The sequence below is a fragment of the Aphis gossypii genome, chromosome X (assembly GCF_020184175.1).
Source record: "Aphis gossypii isolate Hap1 chromosome X, ASM2018417v2, whole genome shotgun sequence".
Lineage (NCBI taxonomy): Eukaryota > Metazoa > Arthropoda > Insecta > Hemiptera > Aphididae > Aphis > Aphis gossypii.
This window is the reverse complement of record NC_065533.1, coordinates 17,437,880-17,460,013: the sequence shown is the minus strand read 5'-3', so window position 1 is coordinate 17,460,013 and position 22,134 is coordinate 17,437,880. Positions and strand designations below refer to the sequence as shown.

Genomic DNA, 22,134 nt, shown 5'->3' with positions numbered 1-22,134 from the left:
TGTTACACACGTCGTCTCGAACGAGACGATGACACGAAAAAAAAAATAGAATGTTATGACGTCGAAAATATCGAAAAAAGTTTCCGTCGTCGCGTTATTGTGATATAATAATAATATATAATATTATAATAATATATTATTATTATTACTATTATCATAATCGTAATAGTTGTTTGCCACACTGCAGCTCTCGGGCCGGCGGGCGGGCCGATCGCCGCCGCCTCGGTGACCGAGCGCGCGCGCGGTGTGCCGCCTTGGTAACAACACCACCGCGACGACGGCGTGCTGCTGCTATGGTGGCGCGCGCGTTATCAGCGGCGGCGGCGGCGGCGGCGAGTCCGTACGACGACCGACCGACCGACCGACTGCTCGAAGGCGGCGTCGGCGGCGGGCGGCAGCAGCAGCAGTCCGTTTCCACACACGCCGTGTGTTGTAGTCGGTGTGTGTGTTCATCTCGCATCACGTTTATTGTGTGAACCGTTCGCGGGCGGCGCTCGCGCTCTGACGCAGTTATTGCCGTGTGTTTGTTTGTGTACGTGTGTACATGTGTGTGTCGGTTCGCGTGACACAATTTGCGTGCACTAAGACCCCATTAGCCGACGCCGTGAGTTTCCGTCGGCCGCAGGCATCAGTGGCGAACGGGGCACCGGCGTGCGCGCGTTCGCTTTTCGTCGACGGTTTTCAATCGCTCTTCGATAAGAGATAGACTCTTGCCTCGCATTTTTTTATTTATTTATTTATTTATTTCATATCGTTTTCGACTCGACGTATCTATCACCTTTAGACCGGACGACATCCGTCGTCATCGCAAACAATCGTGGTGTTATGAAATCGGGCGGACGCGCGTCCGGCGATACGTGTATAGTATTGCAGTGAAACCTACGTCAGACCGACCCTCGTCGCCACACCCCGCGCACCGTTGCCTTGTCACAGGTGTAGTTCGGTCGCCGCGCGACGATGATGGACGACGACGACGACTATAGCAAAACGTGCGGTCCCGTGCTGGACCGCCGGAACCCGGTAAATCTGGACGAGCTGTTCGTGCCGCTCGGAGCCAAGTCCAAAGAATGCGACAACCTGCTGGCCGTGGCCGAGGAGGATTCCGGGGCCGAAGACGAAGTGGCCGCCGCGGATACGGTCGCCACCAAGGCCACGAGCTTGGTGAACGACATAAACACGAGATTTTCCAACGATTGCACGCAAACTGTCGGACCGTACTTGGATATGGCCGACCCGTCGCGCAAGGTCAGTGTCCGCGATCTGTTTAAACCGCTGGACTGCAAGTCTAAAGAAGTACAGAATTTAGCCGAAGAACGATCGTCGGACGACGACGAAGACGACCACCACAAAACCGAGGGTGGTGGTGACTACCAGTCGACAGGTGCGGAACACGACCAACAACAAACCCAGACCTGCGGGCCCGTCCTCATTGATAGTGGCAGTTATGGCAACTCGCCGGCTAAACAGCAATTGGAGCGGATTTTCGATCAAAATCCGGAAGAGGTATTACCCGTACGACATTTTACACTTATAGACTCGTTGGAAATGGTATATTATGTATAATTGTGGTTTGGGAGACACTTTCTTCTCCCCTCCTCCCCTCTTATAAATATTAATTTTTTCGCCCGTCAATTACTCGAACCACGACAATTCCTTCCCGTTAACAACAATAATAATAACGTCATATTAGTGAAGACGACGACGGCGTGTGTTGACCCTTGCCCCCGTACCATCTATAGCCGAGACGGGACGCGTAGTTGCTTTTTTAGTCTGTAGCAGTAGTTGTGAAGTAATAGTAGAACAGTAACAACTGTTGTATAGAAATAGATTATTCCGAGCTTCGAGTGTATTGTAATATACAAGCGTAATTTTCCAATCCGTTGAGTTTTGCAGTAATACGATATTTATAGTATTGCAAAGTTGATGCTCAACGTCGTAAAGACGCATTTCGAGATCACCGCAAGGAGAAACACACCAGCACCGTCGCCAATGTTGTCGTGACACGCGAATCTTAGCGAAAAAAAAAATAAAAATAAAAACAAAATAATAACCAACGGTGGTATTTACCCGCACGTTCCGTTTTGCACAGCGGCGGCGACGGCGGCATGTGCACGGCACACGGCCGTGGCCGGCTATAATATTGTCATTATCTATCTCGTCGTAATAATATTATACCTACCTATCTTCGGCTAATCGTTTGCCGTGTCATTATTCACTCGAAAACTCGAGTTATTGAGATTATGCCGCGCTCGCCGTGCAGCGATGTATCTCGACATTAAACGCGAAATTATAATACCCGCGTTAACACCGGTAGTCGAGCTCTGCGGCCTTGGACGTCATTATCTACTAATTATGACACCTGCCATGTATTATTCGTAACCGTTTCCACGCGCGCACAATACGAATTACAATAGTACAATAACTCTGTGTACATAACGCATTTGTAATCGGGGCAATGAAATAAATAGTGTGATTTTATTATGCACATATCACGGTCGACGGTATATTGTTTTCGTTGTCCGAGCCCCAGCTATGCCGTCGTCGTCGTCGCCGCCGCCGCCGCCGTTGCCGACGACAACGGCGGCGGCTCGTATGACCACTTGTTTCCAACGAGTCTATAATAATGTGTTGTCATACGCGCCATTATAAAACTATAATATCGCATGTATTCGATGTGTGCGATTGCGCGATCGCATATCGACACGCACGATGTGCTATAATTGACCACGTGTATTTCCGGTTAGGGTAACAACGACGATCGTGAAAAGGAACAACAGCAACAACAACAGCAACAGCAACAACAACAGCAACAACAACCACCGTCGCCGCCGCCGCAACAAACCAAGCAGGAGAATGATCAGCAGCCTCCCCGACAACCGCCGGACGGCGCCGAAGAAAACGCCCAGCCGCCGGCGCCGTCGGCGGCCGACGCGAACGACGCCGACGACGACGACAACAACGACGAAGACGGCGGCGGCGGCCCGCGACGGCCGCCCGCCAACCCCGACCACGGTATATTGACCACCAAAGACGGCACGCCGCTGATCCGGTTGCGGAGCAAGAAATCCATTATGGAATCGAGGTTCAAGCTGACGATGCGCACGTGGGACGACGTCTGGAAGTCCACGGCCTGGGCCAAGTTCGCGCCGGACAAGCTGAAGCACACGTTGCAGAGGTCGGCCCGGAACCAGGGCGAACTGAAGGCGGGCGACTCGACGTCGTCGAAGAAGCAGACGGCCACGGCGGCGGCGATGGCCGCGGCCGGCACGACCGCGACCGCGGTGCCGGTCAAGAAGAGCCGGTTCCGGGTGCAGCACGTGCAGATCGACGACCAGCCGTCGGTGATGGCGTCGGCCAAGCGGTCGTCGCCCAAACCGCCGCTGTCGTCGTCCAGCGGCAGCAGCGACACGGACAGCGACCGGCTGCCGGCCGGTCTGCCGATGATCGAGAGCAACCTCAACGAGCTGACCATGGTCGAGTCGCAGCTGAAGAAGCTGGAGCGGGAGCACGAGGCCAAACACCAGTTGCTGACGCCCAAGAACGACGGCGCGGCCGAGAAGTCGACGTCGACGGCCGACGACGGTGGCCACAAGCAGCCGCACCAGCAACAGCGGACCGTCGGCAGCGGCGGCGGCGGCGGTGTGGGCGGCGGCGACGGGAAAAAAGACAAGTCGCCCGCCACCAAGGTGGGCTCCAGGGCCGCGGAAACGCACTCCAAACGGTTGGGCTGGCTGAAGGCGTTCCGGCGCAAGTCGTCGGCCGACACGAGCTCGGACGCGACGGCCGCCGCGGCCAACCCGCCGGCGGCGGCACAGGCCAAGCCGGTCAAACACAAGCAGCAGACGGCCGCGGCCAAATCGTCGGCGGCCGGCAGACAGTCGTCGTCGCCCAGACAGCAACAGAAACAACGCGCCTCCTCGACGGCCGGCGGCTCCAGGCCGAGACAACAGCAGCAACAGCGAGCGACAATGGTAAGCGACAGCAAAAAAAAAAAAAAAAAAATATGGCGTTAAAAAAAAAACTTAATTTGTCTCGTTTTTTTTGACGTTCTCCGATATCGGAAACGCGACACGACCGCGGTTGTCGTCTTGGGGGTGGTTCCCGTCGGTCGCGGTGACGGCGGGGTAGCGAACGGTGCTACGCGAAAATTAAACGTATACCTACGTCACTTCTGCCGACATTGCGCAACCGCACGTTTTGATTATACGAGTGTATAATACGATTATTTACGACGGTTGTTCGCTGTAAGCTCCTCTAGCCCGCCGTCACGACGGTCGTGGACTCGGATCGACCCGCGGTGACGATGGGTCGTGTGGTGGAAGTGGGTGGCGGCGGGTGTCTAGTCTTTTGTCTAGTGTGTCTAGGTGCCGTTCTCATTAATTATCGTATTGAGTGGCGACGGCGGCGTCCGCCGTCCGGATAACGGATTAATCGTGTCGTAGAGCGTTGTTTGTATATCTTATTTTTACCCTCTTATCTACTAGTGTAAATAATAGATACTAATGTATATAACATGTATAAACAGTAATCCGCTCTGTAAACCGCTTATTACGAAAGCACGGGACGGACTTGTTGTGCGTTTCGAAATCCCTCTCGAACGATGAGTGTTGATCTCGTCGGGAAGCTCGAAATTAAAAACAAAAACCGCAGTAAAGTCAACAACGTATGTGTTGTATAATGTGTGGTAAAAAACGTGCCTCGTACTAATCGCCTCCTAGCGGTAATATTTGTTGACCTCTATAAACGATAATCTAGGCGATAACTGATAATATTTCAAAAAAAAAAAAAATAATAAAAAATATTAATGTGTTTTTACAGTAAACATATTGTATTACTATACTATGAACGTTAGCATTCGGCGGCCAGATTACGCGTAACGTGACTACTAATATACCGCTGTTTTTTTTCTGTCGTCGTAACATTTTCTAGTCGTCCGTCCGTTTTTATCTACCGTGGCGGCGGCGACGAAAAATGTGAACAAATCGCGGCTCTTCGCGTTGGCCCGTCCCAAATGTTTTGACGGGCCGAGCACAACACGTGTTAACCGCTAGCAGCGAATATAATATTATTATTTATCTTAATCCGATGGGTTCTGGCACCGACGAAGAAGTCGGATTGATTTTTATTTGTACATACGACTCGTGTGTGTTGTTTTGTGGCGAGCGCCCGCGCGTGTGTGAGAGCTACAGAAGTGTGAGTGTGTGTTTGTAGTTTGTACACTGGCCTGTGCCCATATTGATTATGTAAAATCGTAATAATAACATACTTATTACTTACACCACACGCATATTGTGTGCGTGCGTGCGTGCGCGCATACATTCTCTTGGCGTTGCCAACCGATGTCTCGAATCTAGTTGTGCACCTAAATATTATTTCATTATATATATTTTTTTTTCTTTTTTGCTGATAATTATTATTATGTTTATTGGTCATCGCTGGATGATATTCAAGACTAACTACCGTCGAAACAGACGCTGCATACAATGCACCAATTGCACCGCCGCATAGTTGCAGTCGGTTTTATTCCCCTAAAAAACTATTTCTAGAAATCGCGACGGCCGTCGTCGCACCTGCGCGCGCTACCGAGATTTTTAAGCATCGTCCGTAATTGTTGCGGTGACGCGCATCGTCTCGTAAGTCGTGCTCGTGTGTGGTACGCGCCGCGCTCCGATTATAGGTAAAACTGGGATACCACAATTGCGTTTGGCAATCGGAAAGGGGAGTAGTTTTTATTTTTGGCACACGTCGACACAACTATGATATTATAATATTACACACTCGTATCGTACGTCGTTGACCACCGCGCGTCGACGACAACGGTGTTTTTTATTCTCTGCCCGCGATGACGACGACAATATTAATATATTTTATTTTAAATATATATATATATACTCCACTATACGCTGCATAACAAATATTAATATAGCATTTCGACCGAGTTTTGTAATCGCTCTTAAAAGGTCCTTAATGCCACTGCGGGTTTGTGTCCGACAGACAAGTACAAAGACGTTTGACGCTCGCGGTCGCGTTTCAATCAAAAGCACTCATTCGCTTTTCCGCCCGCGCAATTCTGTCGTTGTCATTTTATATTCACGCGAGTCGCACAAAGGACCGACTGTACTTTTTTTTATTGCTTATCTGAAACACACACGCTCAATTTAAATCACATTTACCCCTTAGTCGCAAAGGTCGACAGTGGCGTATTGAGTCATCGCACGCGAAAACACACGAGGTGAGCTGCAATAATAATAGTAGGCCATACCGGTGCAGTGTTGCAACACGTTCGCCGCACGTATGCACTTCACAACATAATAATATATTAATAATATTATATTATAAGATTATTACTGCGTTTTTATTATTTCTTTTTTACTTTCAAAGTATTGTCAGTTGTCGCCGTTGTCCGGCAAGGTCATCGTCGCGGCAGCTACGCATCATTAAATATTCCAAAACAAATGATAATAGCGATTTGAATAATATTAAATTTTAAAACTGACCGAACTGCGCCTCGTCGAGCGCCGGACGTTTTCGGTGCGCGCTCGCTGCATACCTATAATTTTTTTTTTCTCGACGATTTGGACGACGGGGGTCATTGTAATGATAGTAGGTACCACGTGTGCGATCGTCGGAGGAGGTGAGTGGGGAATGAATTTGCGTGGTCCTTTTTTAATCTGGACGAGTGTTTTGGTTTTACTCTAAAACGCTCTTTGTGTATACACGTCCAGAGTTGTGCGACAATACGTTCGGCGGACGACCGGTTTTCGGGCGGCGGGAATTATTAATGACTTGACTGGTTTTCGTTTGTGTGCAAGTATATTAAAATAATATTATTAGTTATTACATCATGCCATTATAATATATTCGCGTACGGCCGTCTCGTCCGTTTTCGACGTACCTATATGATGATTTTTTTTTCCTCAAAATATATCTTTGATATCCGCCTTGAACGTCGTAAAAATGGTGTAATATTATTGTTTAACGAAAAGATAATATTATTATTATAGTCATCGCTGCGGCATGTCGTAGTATGCGTGGCCTTTACATTTTTGTCGTTTTCGAGCCGAACGAAAACATTAATAAAATAACGTGCAATACCGCAATTAGTCCGGAAAAGAATAACGGGCGTGTAATTTTTATTAACGAGCGTGGTGTTACGACACATTTGTTTGATGAATAAAAATTCGAAAAAAAAACAACGTTATTATGTCATCCCCTTTTTTTTTTCTCATAAACTTCGCACATAATATTTTATTCTCGCAGACCTTTTAATTTATTTTTATTTCGTTCAAGTATCATTTTGCTTTAGGTACTCTGTTGATATTATGCCGCACACGAGTATATTATATACGGTAAATGGTTGTGACTCGGCATTGTTGCTGTGTGCAATATAATAATTTTTTATATGTGAATATTCTTATTTCCTATTGCGGTATTCCTACGGTTGAAAAATGAATAAAAATAAAAATCGTACGTTGTCTGGCGGTTATCGCGATGAAAATAACTCAGAGTTATATATTACTTTTTTCTCCTTTAGATTCGCTGAATAATGTAAAATATAAACTCATATTCATACTCTGAAATAGGTTTAGGTATTATACAATTAAATAGGTAATCTGTTGTAAGTTTTGACCTCGTAAAAACTTTTTATACCCACATTTACCTTTTCATAATGCGCCATTTATAATGGATATTGATTATTTGAAAATAAATTAATAGTTTTAACTTTTAACTGAGCGTTTTATAAGTATTTAATTTTAATACATAGCCACATAAATGTACATATTATAGTAAACTGTAACTTCCACATTATTATTATATAGAACAAGATAAAAATATGTTTTAAACACGTGACGTCTGACGATGTTTTTCCAACTGTATGGTTTTTATTTTTAATGTTACGTTTTGTAATATAAGCCACGTATAATTATCAGTAAATTGGTAGTAAATTACAGCTAATCGAATACCGTGTTAAGGAATTACCTTAACTACTTGTAAATTTACTTTTTATTTTATGTGTACGATAAAATTAATTGTAATGTTGGGACACAATTTGTATTGATTATCATAATTTTTGACACATAAAACAGCTAAATAAAAAAAAACTGATTTTTAATGCAACCACTCGTTGTTCAGGGTCAATTAATGTTATCGAATATAATGTGTCAACATAATGTGCGAAGTGCATATTTATTTTTCTAGGCGATTACAAATACGATTATAAAAGGTAAATCAAACTCGCGTTTCGTTATTTGGTTTTACTGTATTATTACTGTGCTTATGCCACGTGTCCCCGTCGGATTTAATTTGGAAAAAACAATAATTCTAATTCCAATTTAATCGAACAAAAAGTGTATGGAAGAATTTAAGATATAAAAGTATACTTACAATGTGCATGATTAATCATGATTCGTGTGTAATGACTAGCTTGTTAGTTAAAGCTGTGAATTTACTTCAATAGGAAGGGCAATTTTCCACAGCTATTCAATTATTATCTTAACAATCTCGCGTGTATCATAATAGTTTTCTAATTAAAGTTGACAAATATTCATGCTTTAGTACGTGAGACCTACGAAATTTCTCAGGAAAGCAAACGTCTAAAAATATCAATCAATTAATGCACAGGGCGCAGTAACATCTAGTTTATAAAGGAGACTGCCGACTTGATTAAAACTCCACAAAACCATTTTGATAGCTTATTTGTTACCTAACTGCCACATAGTTCGGCTGTGAAGAAAGAGTATGAAGGGTCCTTGAGTTATTATTTATTCCTGGGTGTTCTTTCATCACACTGCATTTATCGAACTTCCTTTTACTTTTTATTCACTTCACGGTACGTACATTATGAGCTATATGTATATATATATCGCGTTATAAATTTGTTTATTTTTTCACTCCCACCGTTCGATTTCAAAGAATCCATAAAATTATTAACGACAATATTAACATCAACAACAACAATAACAATAACAACAGTTACAGTAATTATTATCCAATTTTATTACATTTTACGTTTAAAAATCGGCGTATGGTTTCTCCGAGTAATGGTTTACGATGAGGAAAAGAAGGGACGCGCACAATATTATTTATTGTAATTCCAACGTGGCCGATTGCGTTCAGGATGACGTCACAGAAAAGAAGCCGTTTTATGATCAAACTCCACCCTACAACCCGCTCCGTCGGTGTTTGGGTTCTTCTAACACTGGCTGAGAGGTGAAGCTGCGGCAATAGCTTCTGTTTATTCCAGCCGAGTTTTTGTCATTCAACTGCTCGTCGTGGCTCCCTTTTTGAAAAAGCCGACTTGGGTTTAGGCTATAAAATAGGACAGAATCGCATTTTTCATCCCTGCCACCTCCGTACACAACAGTATTTTAATATGCACGGCAAACGCACGACCCTCGCCGGGATATTTTTTTTATGTTGTGCGCCACCGAGTCTGTGCGGGGTACGTGGTCGAGTGAGTAATACGGGAGGAGGGCGTCAATGAAACTTTCTAATCGATACACACACATACACCACGGTTGCCGCCGCATGTCGCTCCATTGTCGTCGCCGTCGCAGTAAATTATGATTATATTATTATTTATTATAAATTATAATATTATACTGGACGACGGTAATAATGATCGACATATTTCGCGTGCCAGTATACTAAACAAAACGGACCGAGCGAGTATAACGGGCTAAATTCTTTATTTTGTATACATCGCAAACGCGTTATATTTTCCCACCGACGCGCTACGCTCGGCCATCCATCGCTCCCTCTCTTGTCCATTTTTTGGGAGTAGGTCATTGTCTAATATAATAATAATAATAAAAAAAAACCCTTCGGTATGATATCGCCGCCACCGTGGATCGTCCAACACCGTTGTACCTGCACGACGGCTGTCCTAAAAAATCGATATTGGCAGTCGGTATACTTTTATAAACTTGTATAATACGCGCGCAATAAAAATAACTCGTACGTGCGGCGCGCCCGTATAATTTTCAATACGTGCCTACTTCTACTCCGCCTTAAAAAAATATTACTATATATTATTATAATATCGTGTAGTAGTACACATACATTATTGTCGTTATTATTATTATTGCACGCGTAAAAACAACAATATTTAACCGCCGCAATGGGTGCAGTGTACACATCGCACGTCTATAATATAATACCGCAAGTAGGTTACGTGCGATGCGCATTGGTCGTTGTCGTCGGAGGGTTTCAGTCGTGTTTGGAATGATGAATTTGTTTCCGTTTTTTTATTGTTTCCCGTTTTGTGTTTTTACGTGACAAAACGATGTCATCCTTCGCACCCACGTTGTGATCGGATTATTCCCGATGCCGTTTTCGTATGTAATATCAAACAACACGCATGCACGCACGTACACTGTAACGTAATAAACAAAAAACAAGAAAAAAATAGATAGAAACTGTGGGTTATTACAGGTGTAAGATAAATAATTTACCTCAGTTGGCCGTCAATCTGATCGCAGAGCATCACTTTCTTGTTGTATTTATAAAATCGAATCTAACCATTCTTTTATTGTGGTATTATAGATGCGAATACACGGGTAAATCAATTGAACATCGTTCGGTTAATACCATCGCCGTTACATAGGGTCTACGTAATTATTACGTTTGGTATATCAAAATATGATTTAAACATTTTTTTTTCCCAGTGTGTTAATCGTAATGTGTATTCATAAACGATAAACATACCTCGACTAGTCTGTCGTCGTCGAAGGGTGAGCATTTTCGGTGCAGACACGATTTCATATTATATACCCTCCTACACCGCCCCCGCCCATAAAACAATCCCTTCCACCAGTCCATCCCCGTCGCCGGCACCGCCACAATGCCGCCACCGAGCACGTTGTTGTGTGCGCACACGGCATTGTGAAGCTCGGCCCGACTGTCAGGCGCCCCATGTTGCTTGTAATCGCGTGTATGCATACCGGGTGTGTCCCGAGAGTTTCTTTTCTCTTTGTCTCGGCCGAACACGGGTCGTTCGTATTGTTCATCATAGTAGTAGTAATTCAGTCGAATCCTCGCAAAAATCTCTGTCGTTTTAATGCATTTTCTCCGAAACGTGTATGGCGAATGAAAGCACACAAAACTAAATATACTAAATACTTACCCCCGATACGAAGAAAACCGTACAGCCGTTGTTTTCTATTCCGAGGCGAAAATTCGAAAATGGCCGACAGTGGTGTACTATGTATATATTGAACAACACGACATTATATACGATATACTCGTCTTGCTGTGCAAATATTCGATAACTTTTATGTATCATTTATTCTCTTGCGAGTTGTGTTATGTGTATTTTGCGCATTTCGGGCGCGTCCTCTTCGCTTGCCATCGCCGCCGATGTCGCGAACCGACGAGAAACTACCCGACCTACCTACAGCACGGATGACAGAGCGTTATCGTTTTCGGAATGTCGTCGTACCAGCGCTATTTTGATCGGTTTATGTAACCACAGACGCCATGACCCAACCGTAGGTCGATTTAATTTAAATCCACCCCTTCCACCTACCGACGTCACACGACACACACACACACACACACACACATACACAATAATATATTACACAACATTCGTACGACGCAACACGCTTGACCTTTTGAATTCCAATGTAAGAAAATTGACCGGACCCGAGGTGACATTGAGAATATTGTGCTGCCGGCATAAGGGATCCGACGAATCGACTTGTCACGAAATCACGAGGTCGCTCGGTGTCGTCGCGTGTCGTGAACGTCGCAGAAAATAGCCGTGTTCGGTCGGACATAATATAATATAATGTAATATTATGGTCATGACAGTATTGAGTTATGAGCAGGACGACGTTATACCCGCATGACGTGTTGTTTCCGTCTTACGGGCGTCACAACACGTCACATATTTGTACGATTAGATTAATCCAATTAATTCTGTGATTTGTAATATTAAAGCAAATCTACTATAAAAATTAAAAGCTTACTATTATTTAGGGAGTGCCCTTTGTTGTTGTTTTTTAAATATTTTAATCGTATAACAAGTATTGTATGATTGTATAATTTTGTGAAAATTTAAGACCCTCATTAATTGCTTGAAAATTAAAAAATTAAAGAAAAACCTTCATTGTGTCCAAGATAATAATATTCATACCTTAAAGTTTTACAGTAGATCACTATAATGTTAAAAATGACAAGTTCAACAGATTATTCTGATCACAAAATTTGTCATGGTACACGTTGGTAAGATGGAAACAATGCGGGTTGAGCGTCCTTTTAGATAAACTGTTAATGTCATCGTTTAATAACACGGTCGTGTATCATGTCGACTCTATCGTGTCACCTCCGGGAAATACAATGCCGATATTAATAATAAAGCAGTTTAAAATATTAATACATAGACCAATCGACCGAAGACGCAGTATTATTTTTATTTCGTTTAGTATCGCGATAATAATGATATTATATTTTATAGTAATAATATTTATCGTCCGAAAATGTGTATTATTATAACGTTCTGGAGAGGACGACGAAAAACGCATAAAAACTCCGCGATAAACTGACAGAAATATAATATTAATAATATTATACTCATGATAATAGCAAACGATATCGAAATACGTTATAAACTTATAACTTATAGATAATAAAATCTTAGACAGTATACCGAACCTCAACTAGATGCGGTATCTCCGTCTCACAATCGTGTATATGAGAGATTTGTGTTCCGCAGTACCAATTTTGTGTAATAAGCTTCATTAAGTAGATGAATATTGTTGACCTATTATCAAATTTTAAGGCAGGAATGTAACTCTCATGTGTTTTTCGTGGGTTTTTTTTACGATATCTTTATTTTTAAGCAAGTTATAAGAATATAATAATATCGTTATTATGATATTATACATACTCATATCTATGTATCGTAAAAAACCCACGATAAAGCTCAGATAATTGGTAAATTCTCTCTATTATTGAACTAAACGTTATTACAGTAGATTGGAATGACTGAACATAAATTTGATATTATGTCGCGTGCAAATAAGACCAGTCTACACGCAAATTTGCGTTTAGCAGAATTCATTTTATATTGTTAGGTTTTAATATTACGGTAAAATTAATTTAAGAATATTATTTGTGTTCTTGTCGGTTTTTTCGACGTTCATTTTATTGCAAGTTATAACTTACACGTATATACAATATTATGACATAAAAATGTTCATAATTCGCTTGAAAATTACAATACAACAAAATAGTAACGTGAGAACTCGGATAATATTTTTACCTATAAATTTATACTGTAATATAAAAACTGACAACATTGTGCTGAACGCAAAAATTTGCCATGTGTATGTTTATAAATTATGTCAGAGACACATGTCATATAGACAGCAATGCATCACATTCTCTTAATTTATTTTACTGTGTATAATATAGTTATAGTTTAGTTTTATAAAACGATCATAACTTTATAACACTCCGCAATCGTCGAAAACGTTTTAATCTGTTCTTCAAATAGTTTTGTAATGCATTGCGTTTACGGCGTTGAATGTGTTATCGTTTATTTTTTAATACTTACCGAAACGATTGCATATAATAATAATTATTATAATGATAATGGCAATTATTCGTCAATAGTTTTTGGCGTCAACGACGATATTATGCAGCCCATCCAGTTGTTGTTTGACGTGATTATCGTTTTCTGCGTATGTGCGACAGGTTTTTGTTTGAAGATGATGTATTGCTTTATACACATGATAATATTATAAAAACCCATTTCCAATTTTACATTCATCGAGCAAATTTTTTTCTATTTTAATCTTGTTTATAAACTCCGTTAAAATTAATTATATTGGTTTAAATAAAATTGTCAATATTATTCGTTTTTTGTTGTATTAAAAACTACAAAATATGTATTATGTTTGCCTACTAACGGATTTCGTTTAATTTTTTTTTTTCATAAATGCATATACTTAATCTGTATGATTTTTTTTGAAATTCATGAGTTTAATCTAATAAAAACACGAAACCGCCCACATTATAGAGGCAGTGACTTATCTGAGTTTGTTATTCGTTTTCCACTCTGTATCGTTTGCCTGTCGGACGCTTTTAATTAAATTTATTTACGACAAACTAACTAAAAGCAATTTTGCTGTAAATGTATAAGACTAAAATCACACAAAGCTTCTTTGAAACTTGAAATCAACAGCGTTATAAATTTATAATCGTGTTGTGATGTTGTGATTTTTATTATATTTTTATATTTACATAATACGCAAGGTTGAGTACTACTAATTCCATGGCAAACCATTTGGGATTGTCAGGGTAAACGATTTCAAATAAATATCTCGATGTCGTTTAAAGTGGGATTTACGTCCAATTATGTTTGTTGTAACTTTTTTGTACCATTCCTAAAGCATAAATATTTGTTTTTCCATAAAAATAAAACGTGTATGTGTGCTTCATACTAATAGATTTAATATTACATGCGGATGTTTTAATTGCACAAATTTTGGTATCTGTGTGTGTAATGTGTATATTATATTATGTACTTTACTCGTTTTTAAGTTAGTTTGAAATCACTTATTTTATTCCAAGAAGTTTATGAAGTTTATAAGTTTATTCACCAAAGTTTACTTTAACAGTTGAGATATGGAAGTGTTTTATGAAATATATTGACTCGTACAAAATGGATAGATTTTTAATGAAATAATTTGTTGATGTTTTTCTCGGTGTTTAATTTTTCGGCTAATAAATAATTTGTCTATCAAAATTACTTACATTCTTTAACATAAATAATTATTTCGCTAATCAATTAAATTACGTAAAAACATAATTCTAAGTAAATTATTTTTAATCACACAATATTACTTATCCTTATCGATTTTTATGAAAAATTACATGATCGGTTAGAACTGTTTTATAGAAATATTACTTATATTAAGTGTGTACTCAGATTATATTTGTCGTAAAATAATAATAATTTTGTAAAATTGTGATTTTAAAAATTTATTGTAACTTTTACGTATTTTTATTAGTTTGATGATTTTGACGCTATTTTATTGACCACACACACATTTCGAAGGTCCTGGCTGACATAAATATATCATATTAGAAGGCGTTTTGCGTAGGCAATTCAATAGCGCCCTTGAACATTGTTACAAAATAATGTAATTCATTTCACGTCTATAACTACTCACTAATAGTGCTAAATAAGCATACAGTCGTGCTGTCGTTAATGTTTTTAATCATTAGTCTCAATTAAAATTGTATCATTTGGCTTAATTCGTTTGAATTCAAATTAAAAAAGAAATGCACACGCGGTGCCTGCTTTGAATCGTCGTGTATTTCAATGAAGACCAATTGTTGTATTATATGAACATGAGTATCGTAACCGTACCTATATATGTCGCACAACGCCATAATGCTTAGTTAAAAACATATTTTATCGTACAAAACGAAACTATAAATCCTCGGTTTTCATAAACCAAAGCCCTTGGTCAAGTATAATAAAAAAAAATATCATACAAGTGTTTAACCGCAATATGCGTTTAGTTATTTTACAACGTATTTTTGCTGCCTGAAACATATTATATAATTTTTAAGTCGTTTTTAGTCGAAAAAAGTGTCAGTTAAATATGGTGCATTAACACGTTTACGAATACGTAAATAAAAATGGTTAGATTGCTCGGTTTATGAGCTGTTTAAATTTTGAGCGTTGTACGATTTCAAAAAATAAATCTGATTCGTCGTCGCTCGAACAAATCGAATTTTGGAATTAGTGGAGTTTCATATATTTTCAGCAATTTTATATTTTTATACTACACAGTTGTATGCAATAAACAGATTGGTAATATGCGATAAGAGTGAAACCACCCAAACCACTATATTTTAAGCTCCTTAAAGGTATGCGAGCAGACGCGAGAATTTAAAATAAGTAGGTGTATTATGGGTCCCTACGAATTATGATATAGAATAAAAAATCGACGTATCCAATGTAATGCTTCCAAATTTAGCTTCACTCGGAGTGAATAGAAATAATAACAATAATATAATACTACACTAGTGCTGAATAGTATTAAAAAATAAACACTTTGATCAAGTTAATTGCATATATTATATATAAATATATTATGTATTTGTGGTGTAGTACGACGACAAAACCAGAATAATACATCGCGTGGGTAGTAAGCTCGTGGGCGCGACGCTATCAACAATATGTTTGTACGCGTGTACGTGTGTATGCGTCGTAGCAGAATTACGGGCGCTAACACTGCCGACGCCGATTATGTATTATTATTAATATTGTAAAACGTACAAAGACCGAGCTCTTCTCCCTCCACACCGGTGCGGTGCTCCGCGTACGTCGCCGGCGTGTGGGTGTGCCGCGGCGGCAATAGTTTTCCGAGTGGCGTTTGCGGGGTGGACGACCACCGAGTGATAACATTATTATTACGGGTAACGTGTCCGATACATTGTGAATTACGGGCACGTCGCTCAGACACGTTCTCGGTGGCGGAAAAACGGTGTGAGCAGCGGAAGAAGACGTCGAAGAGACTTTGTCAGTTTGATATTATTATTATTATTATTATTACAATATTGTGTTTAGAGAGGTACGACGTAAACGCGGGCGCGTGCTATATCGATTGGACGCCGCCGCCACCGTCCGCGCGGACAAAGACGTAGTTTCTGGTCGCAGGAACGAACGTGGGGCGCGCGCGCGCTCGCGAACAAGTCGTGGGGGCGCGGTGCTCGTCCTGCCCCGTCGTCAAAACGATGGACGGGGTCAGGAGTGGAGGGCGGTGCGCGCGCCCTGCCAGCGAAAAATCGCCACGACGAGAGATGCCGCCCGTGCGCGGGTCGAACGTTCCACGACATTTGGCATTGCGCCACGCACTTCTGCGGGCGGCGGGCGCCGAATTTTTTTCCGAAAAAAGACCCGCCGCCGACGCGTTAATAGAACGTCCGTGTGTCTCGAACGACAACACTCACTGTCGGGTGATGACGGCCGACGACGACTTACGTTACGAAACTAATGCGCTCGCGGGCGGACAAGTCCGCGCAAACAAACCTTTGGAGATTTGAAACACACCTGATGGGCGGTTGGGTTAGGTCACGCGCGATTCGCTTATTTCGACGTGGCTCGTTATACGTTATCGCGTGATTATTGAATTGTAATAATATTATGTATAATATAATTAAAATCGAGAATCGTCGATAATAAAGTAATATAGAGAGGACACAAATTACGCGTGAAGGTTGATGGATTGATGGTATTTTTTAGAGTAGACAGGTTGAAAGTTTTTGTCAATTATATAGAGTATAATACATATATAATATGTATATTTCTAACAATACGCGTTATACTTTTAAAAGAGTACTTATCACCATCTTTAATAGTTGTACGTAGTCGTGGTTACTGTAATTATTTGTAGTAATCCGTCAAACAGAAATTTTGAATTCATTTATTTATTTAATATAACCTTAATTGCATGTAACCACTTCGGTAACAAGTACTATGCTCTTTGATTACACTTCAATACAGTGCATGACCTATCCATGTATATAATATTGTCTATGCCGACAATACAGGTCTTTTTGAGGTCATGTACAAAACAATGAAAATAATAATCTCCATATTCGTAAAGGCTTATCACTAAATCCTTGTGTGATAGGCATTCATGTAGTATCCTCTATTTTATTATCTATAGTTTACAGCTACGACATTGTCTGTCGTGTTGTGTCCAAAACTTGAACTCGGTTTTACTTTGACATTTTCCGTTAGATCGAATGATTAACGATTACTGCCACGATTGAAACGGCCAATCAAAATACGATAAATACCACACGACTCGACATTATACGACATAGCTGGTGAACCCAACTTAAAAGGATTTGGAATCTATATAGATACTCACTTTCTTATTGATGATCCTAGTCAGTTTATTAATCGGCGACCAGATCCGTTGATCTAAAACCGTCTCAACGTCGCCCGTCCCGTAATATATGAGTTCCCAAAATAAAAACTACTCGCGTACGTCGGTCGTATGTCGAAACGATATTATATTATTATTACTATATAGTCGTGTTGATCGTCACAGGATCTAGATCTACCCGCTACCCGCACATCTGCTAAACCCTCACGCGGCTTCGTGTCCTCTCCGGACCGCTGGCATGTACCGTCGACGGTGAGCTCTGCCCCGTCACAGCTCGGTCGTTCGGCGTATTTATTTTTACACCAGGAAAACGATTTTTGACGTTGGCAAGTCGTCGCGACATTTGACTAAAATACATACGCTTCGCGCCCCGCGCGCTACTGATCGTCTAGCGCACGGTAAAACCCATCGACCCTCGCGCACCGTTATCGACCATAATAGCAGTTATAATAATTGCCATGCACCGATAGTTTAAGATTTCATACATTATTATTATTATTATGAGTTGAGCAATACAGACAGATCAGCGGTCAGATCTCTCTCGTCATCGCTGCCAATAGTTGCTCGTTCTTACAACTAATACTATTATGATAACGACAAAAACATTTAATTTTTTTGTAATTTAGACAGACAGTCAATTTTATATGGGTGTAAATTACAACCCTAATTTGGAGAAATAAATATAAGAGATTAGGTTAAAATATGGACTAAAATTAAATTGAAAATAGAAAAAAGTCATTGAATCAAATTAAAGATTTATGTACATTACGAAATGGCCATTATTACTATCCCTCTCGTCGTTGTGACAACGAACGATCGTATCCCGGTCTTTCAGTAATAATAATAGTAATTATTTAACGGCTGTAAGTATGAAATAATGTGAGCAAAACACTCTGTCGTTTCTGTAATATTGATTAAATGTTATTATGACACAAATGATAATTGTTAATTCATTCGGCTGAACGGCGAACGAAAATGTCATTAAAAATTATTATAATGTAAAATACTATCATAATATTATATGCGTGTCCCATGTGTTTTTACGTAATTACTTATTTAAAAATATCAACGCCGTGTTTTCGGTTCATTGACCATTATACATCAGTTTTTACAGTAGTTGTCAACCGGCTGTTCGACAAGAGATATTATTTATTTATTAATATTATTATCATCATCATTATTGCGTATTTTTTTTTTTGCCTTTTTAAAATTATAGTTGGGCTTTGTAACTATGGAATACATTTAACACTTAGTTTTTCTTTTAGTAAGCGTAATATTGTTATCATTTATCGATAGACCTTTTAATGCCTATGTAAACATTGATAAGAGTTCAATGCCCGATTGTAAATCGAAATTCACGTGGTAAAAACATTTTAAAAAATGGTGTTCCAAGGTTTCTCGATGCATTTGTTGGAAAATATACCTATAATATAGACGTTGTAATTATATTATTACTTCACAATTTACTTTTCGTCGTTTATTATTGTGTGTAGTGTATTGTATTTTATTCAACAATAATTATTAATAACATAATTAATTAAAACAATGCAGTGTTTTTGTTTCTTAATTTAAAACATTTATTACATAAATCGATTAAATAAAAGAAGGCAATGATTGTTACTAGTATTATGTTGACCACTGACCGACCGACCGACCTTCTCTGCAGTTAAAAGTACAATAATGTTCAATAATCTCTTCATGACCTAGTTTCTGATTTGTCTCTTTAAAGTTATTTTTTACTGTCTATGTTGTCCTGTGTTTATGGGTTTTTTCATTCATTCAACGATGTGCGATGTGAAGTATAAAATAACGTTTGGACTGAGTATTGAAGTTTGTTTACTAGTATATACAGACATACAGCGAACATATTAACAATTATCAATTATCATCGTACATCAATTCCGACCGGGTCAGCGATGTTAAATATTGTGTTATTGAAATATGAACCAAATTTTATTCTCTTTTCTCTTAATGTCTATTGTTCTTGTTCGATATTAACATTTTATTTTTTCACACTTCATAAGTTTATATATTTAACACTCACATCAATGTATTGATAAATTAATTCAACAATTAACAAATTATTATAGCTGTTATTTTACATAGTGTATTTCTAATAAATAATTTATCACGTTTGTGCAATATTGGTTTATTAAATCTCACTCAAAAATCTCTGAAGTCTAACTCGTTTCTGTCGTAAATCTAACTTCTGTGGATTTCTTTACAAGATCAACAGTTTGATGTCTGGATCTGTATAAATACTTTTGTCGAGAATTCGAGATAGAACTCGAAAGATCAAGTAATTTAGCAAAAGTGTCAAAAATTTAAAAAAATAATTTACTTTGTATTGTACAATATAAATTATAAACTGATAATCTACTAAAATAAAAATAAAATATGACACCTATTGAAAATGTCAACAGATTGTGCACACAATATGAACTTAAATTATGCAACACGATTTGTTCAGCGAAATGATGTTTTAAAAATTTCCATATTACTAAAAATACTGAACATTACGCAGTTTGATAATCTCATCCATCATCTACGTTGCGCAATATGATATTATGATAATATATACGTTTAACACATTTTCTCCTCTTTTTTTTTCAACTGTTGTTTTTTTTTTAATAACATATTAAACTGTTATGATAATCTTTGGTTCGATTAAAAACCAATTTGTGTATAATATAATATATTATATGCACAAAAATTGTCCTAAACATCAGAAACTTTGGAATAATGTCTACTTTTTGACATTTCTACGAGAACCGGTTGGCTAACCGGCTGCTATAAATTATTTTAAGTGCCAAAACTACCGTCATTTATTATTATTATTTTTTTTTTTCAATAATTTTATTGCTGTAGAAAGTCGGCAATATAATGGCAGTAGGTGTATTGCGACCGTTTTTGACGTCAGCGTAACAAGCCGACATTTCCCACGGGAAGTGATATTATAATTACTGGCTTTATAGATTGTTATTAGAACGGTCGGTGGTATATTAATTTTAATAATTATCATTTCAATCATAATGTAATGTTTGAAGGTCATTTGGTATTGTTGATAATTGATAAACGTTTTTACACGATTTTATTTTCCATCGCGCACGTATGTCTGTGCGAAAACGCGCGTGCTACGTGGTGCATTAGCAAGAACTTAAAAACAAATTAGTTCATTACAATAGGATGTCGTCTGTGGATTGTTTCTTACAATAATTGCATCAATTCTATGTGTATTGATTAGATGTTTTGTTTGTTTGTTCCGTCGAAACGCGTGCATCGTCATAATTAACACGACCGAAAGTAACAAAAAACTATCCATCGTAAAAATACCGAAGAATAAACGAAAAACTGTACACCATCGTGTATATAGAAAAATAAAACCCGTTGTTCTGATGGCCTTGAATTAATATTGTGCAGTAGAAATTCTATCGAATTAAAAATTCTTTGATGAAATGAACAAATCGGTTCTTTTTAAATTTCCCGAGTTTTGTGAAAACTTTTTTTTTTAATTTTCTCTATGAAAACCCGAGTGAAATCGTTTAATCGTCTTTACGGGTAGTCGGTTCGCCTAATGTTTTGGATACGTTTTCTTTTTTAAAATTTACCCTTATTAACCAGTAGTTGTAATGTGATTATTGGAAATTGGAAATCGGACGACACAATAATACTTCCGATACCATTACACAGCCACGCATTTATAGTGTACGTTGGCACTTGCACATGTAAAAATCAACGCCCGGAAGTGTGTTGTGTTGTGCATTGTTTGTTCGTTTATTTGGATGTGGACCGGAAAAATTACAGGAAATAAAATAATAATCGCTGGATTTAATATTGTCATTGTGCAGTGTTAAAACTTCTATTATAGGATGCTGTTCGGTGTGAATCCTGTTAGAATTTTGTAACGCTGCAGTTACGAAGATTAACGGAAAAATAATTTAAACCAATGTAGTTATGTATTATACAACTAGGTAGGTATTTTTATTGCTCGCGATATTATAAAGTTAATTAAACGCGCGATTTTAATTAGCAAATGTCAGTATAATATATAAAAAAGAATAATAATAAAAACAATTGCAAATAGGTATATTGATTACAATTTAAAAATCAACTGCGTTGGTGTATTATAATGGTGTAAGTCGATAACAGCGAATATGTTCTAATGAAGTGTACCTATATTTTGAACGTCATTATTTTCTTACCGGCCTTTAGGATA

The 22,134-nt window shown here is 39.0% G+C and overlaps 1 protein-coding gene across 4 annotated transcripts in view; it reads left to right on the top strand.

The window, feature by feature from the left end:
• Positions 1-361: 361 nt before the first annotated feature.
• The window catches only part of LOC114121936 (serine/threonine-protein kinase MARK2-like), a 48,694-nt gene continuing 26,921 nt past the window's right edge, over positions 362-22,134 (top strand). For 2 of the 4 annotated variants that reach the window (XM_050205590.1, XM_050205594.1), the window contains exons 1-2: positions 365-1,503; positions 2,745-3,971. In XM_050205590.1, coding sequence (XP_050061547.1) covers positions 958-1,503; positions 2,745-3,971 — 1,773 coding nt within the window. In that variant the 5' untranslated portion in view covers positions 365-957. Of the gene's footprint in view, positions 1,504-2,744; positions 3,972-22,134 lie in introns of all 4 variants that reach the window. The other 2 variants (XM_050205593.1, XM_050205591.1) reach the window with 2 other exon arrangements.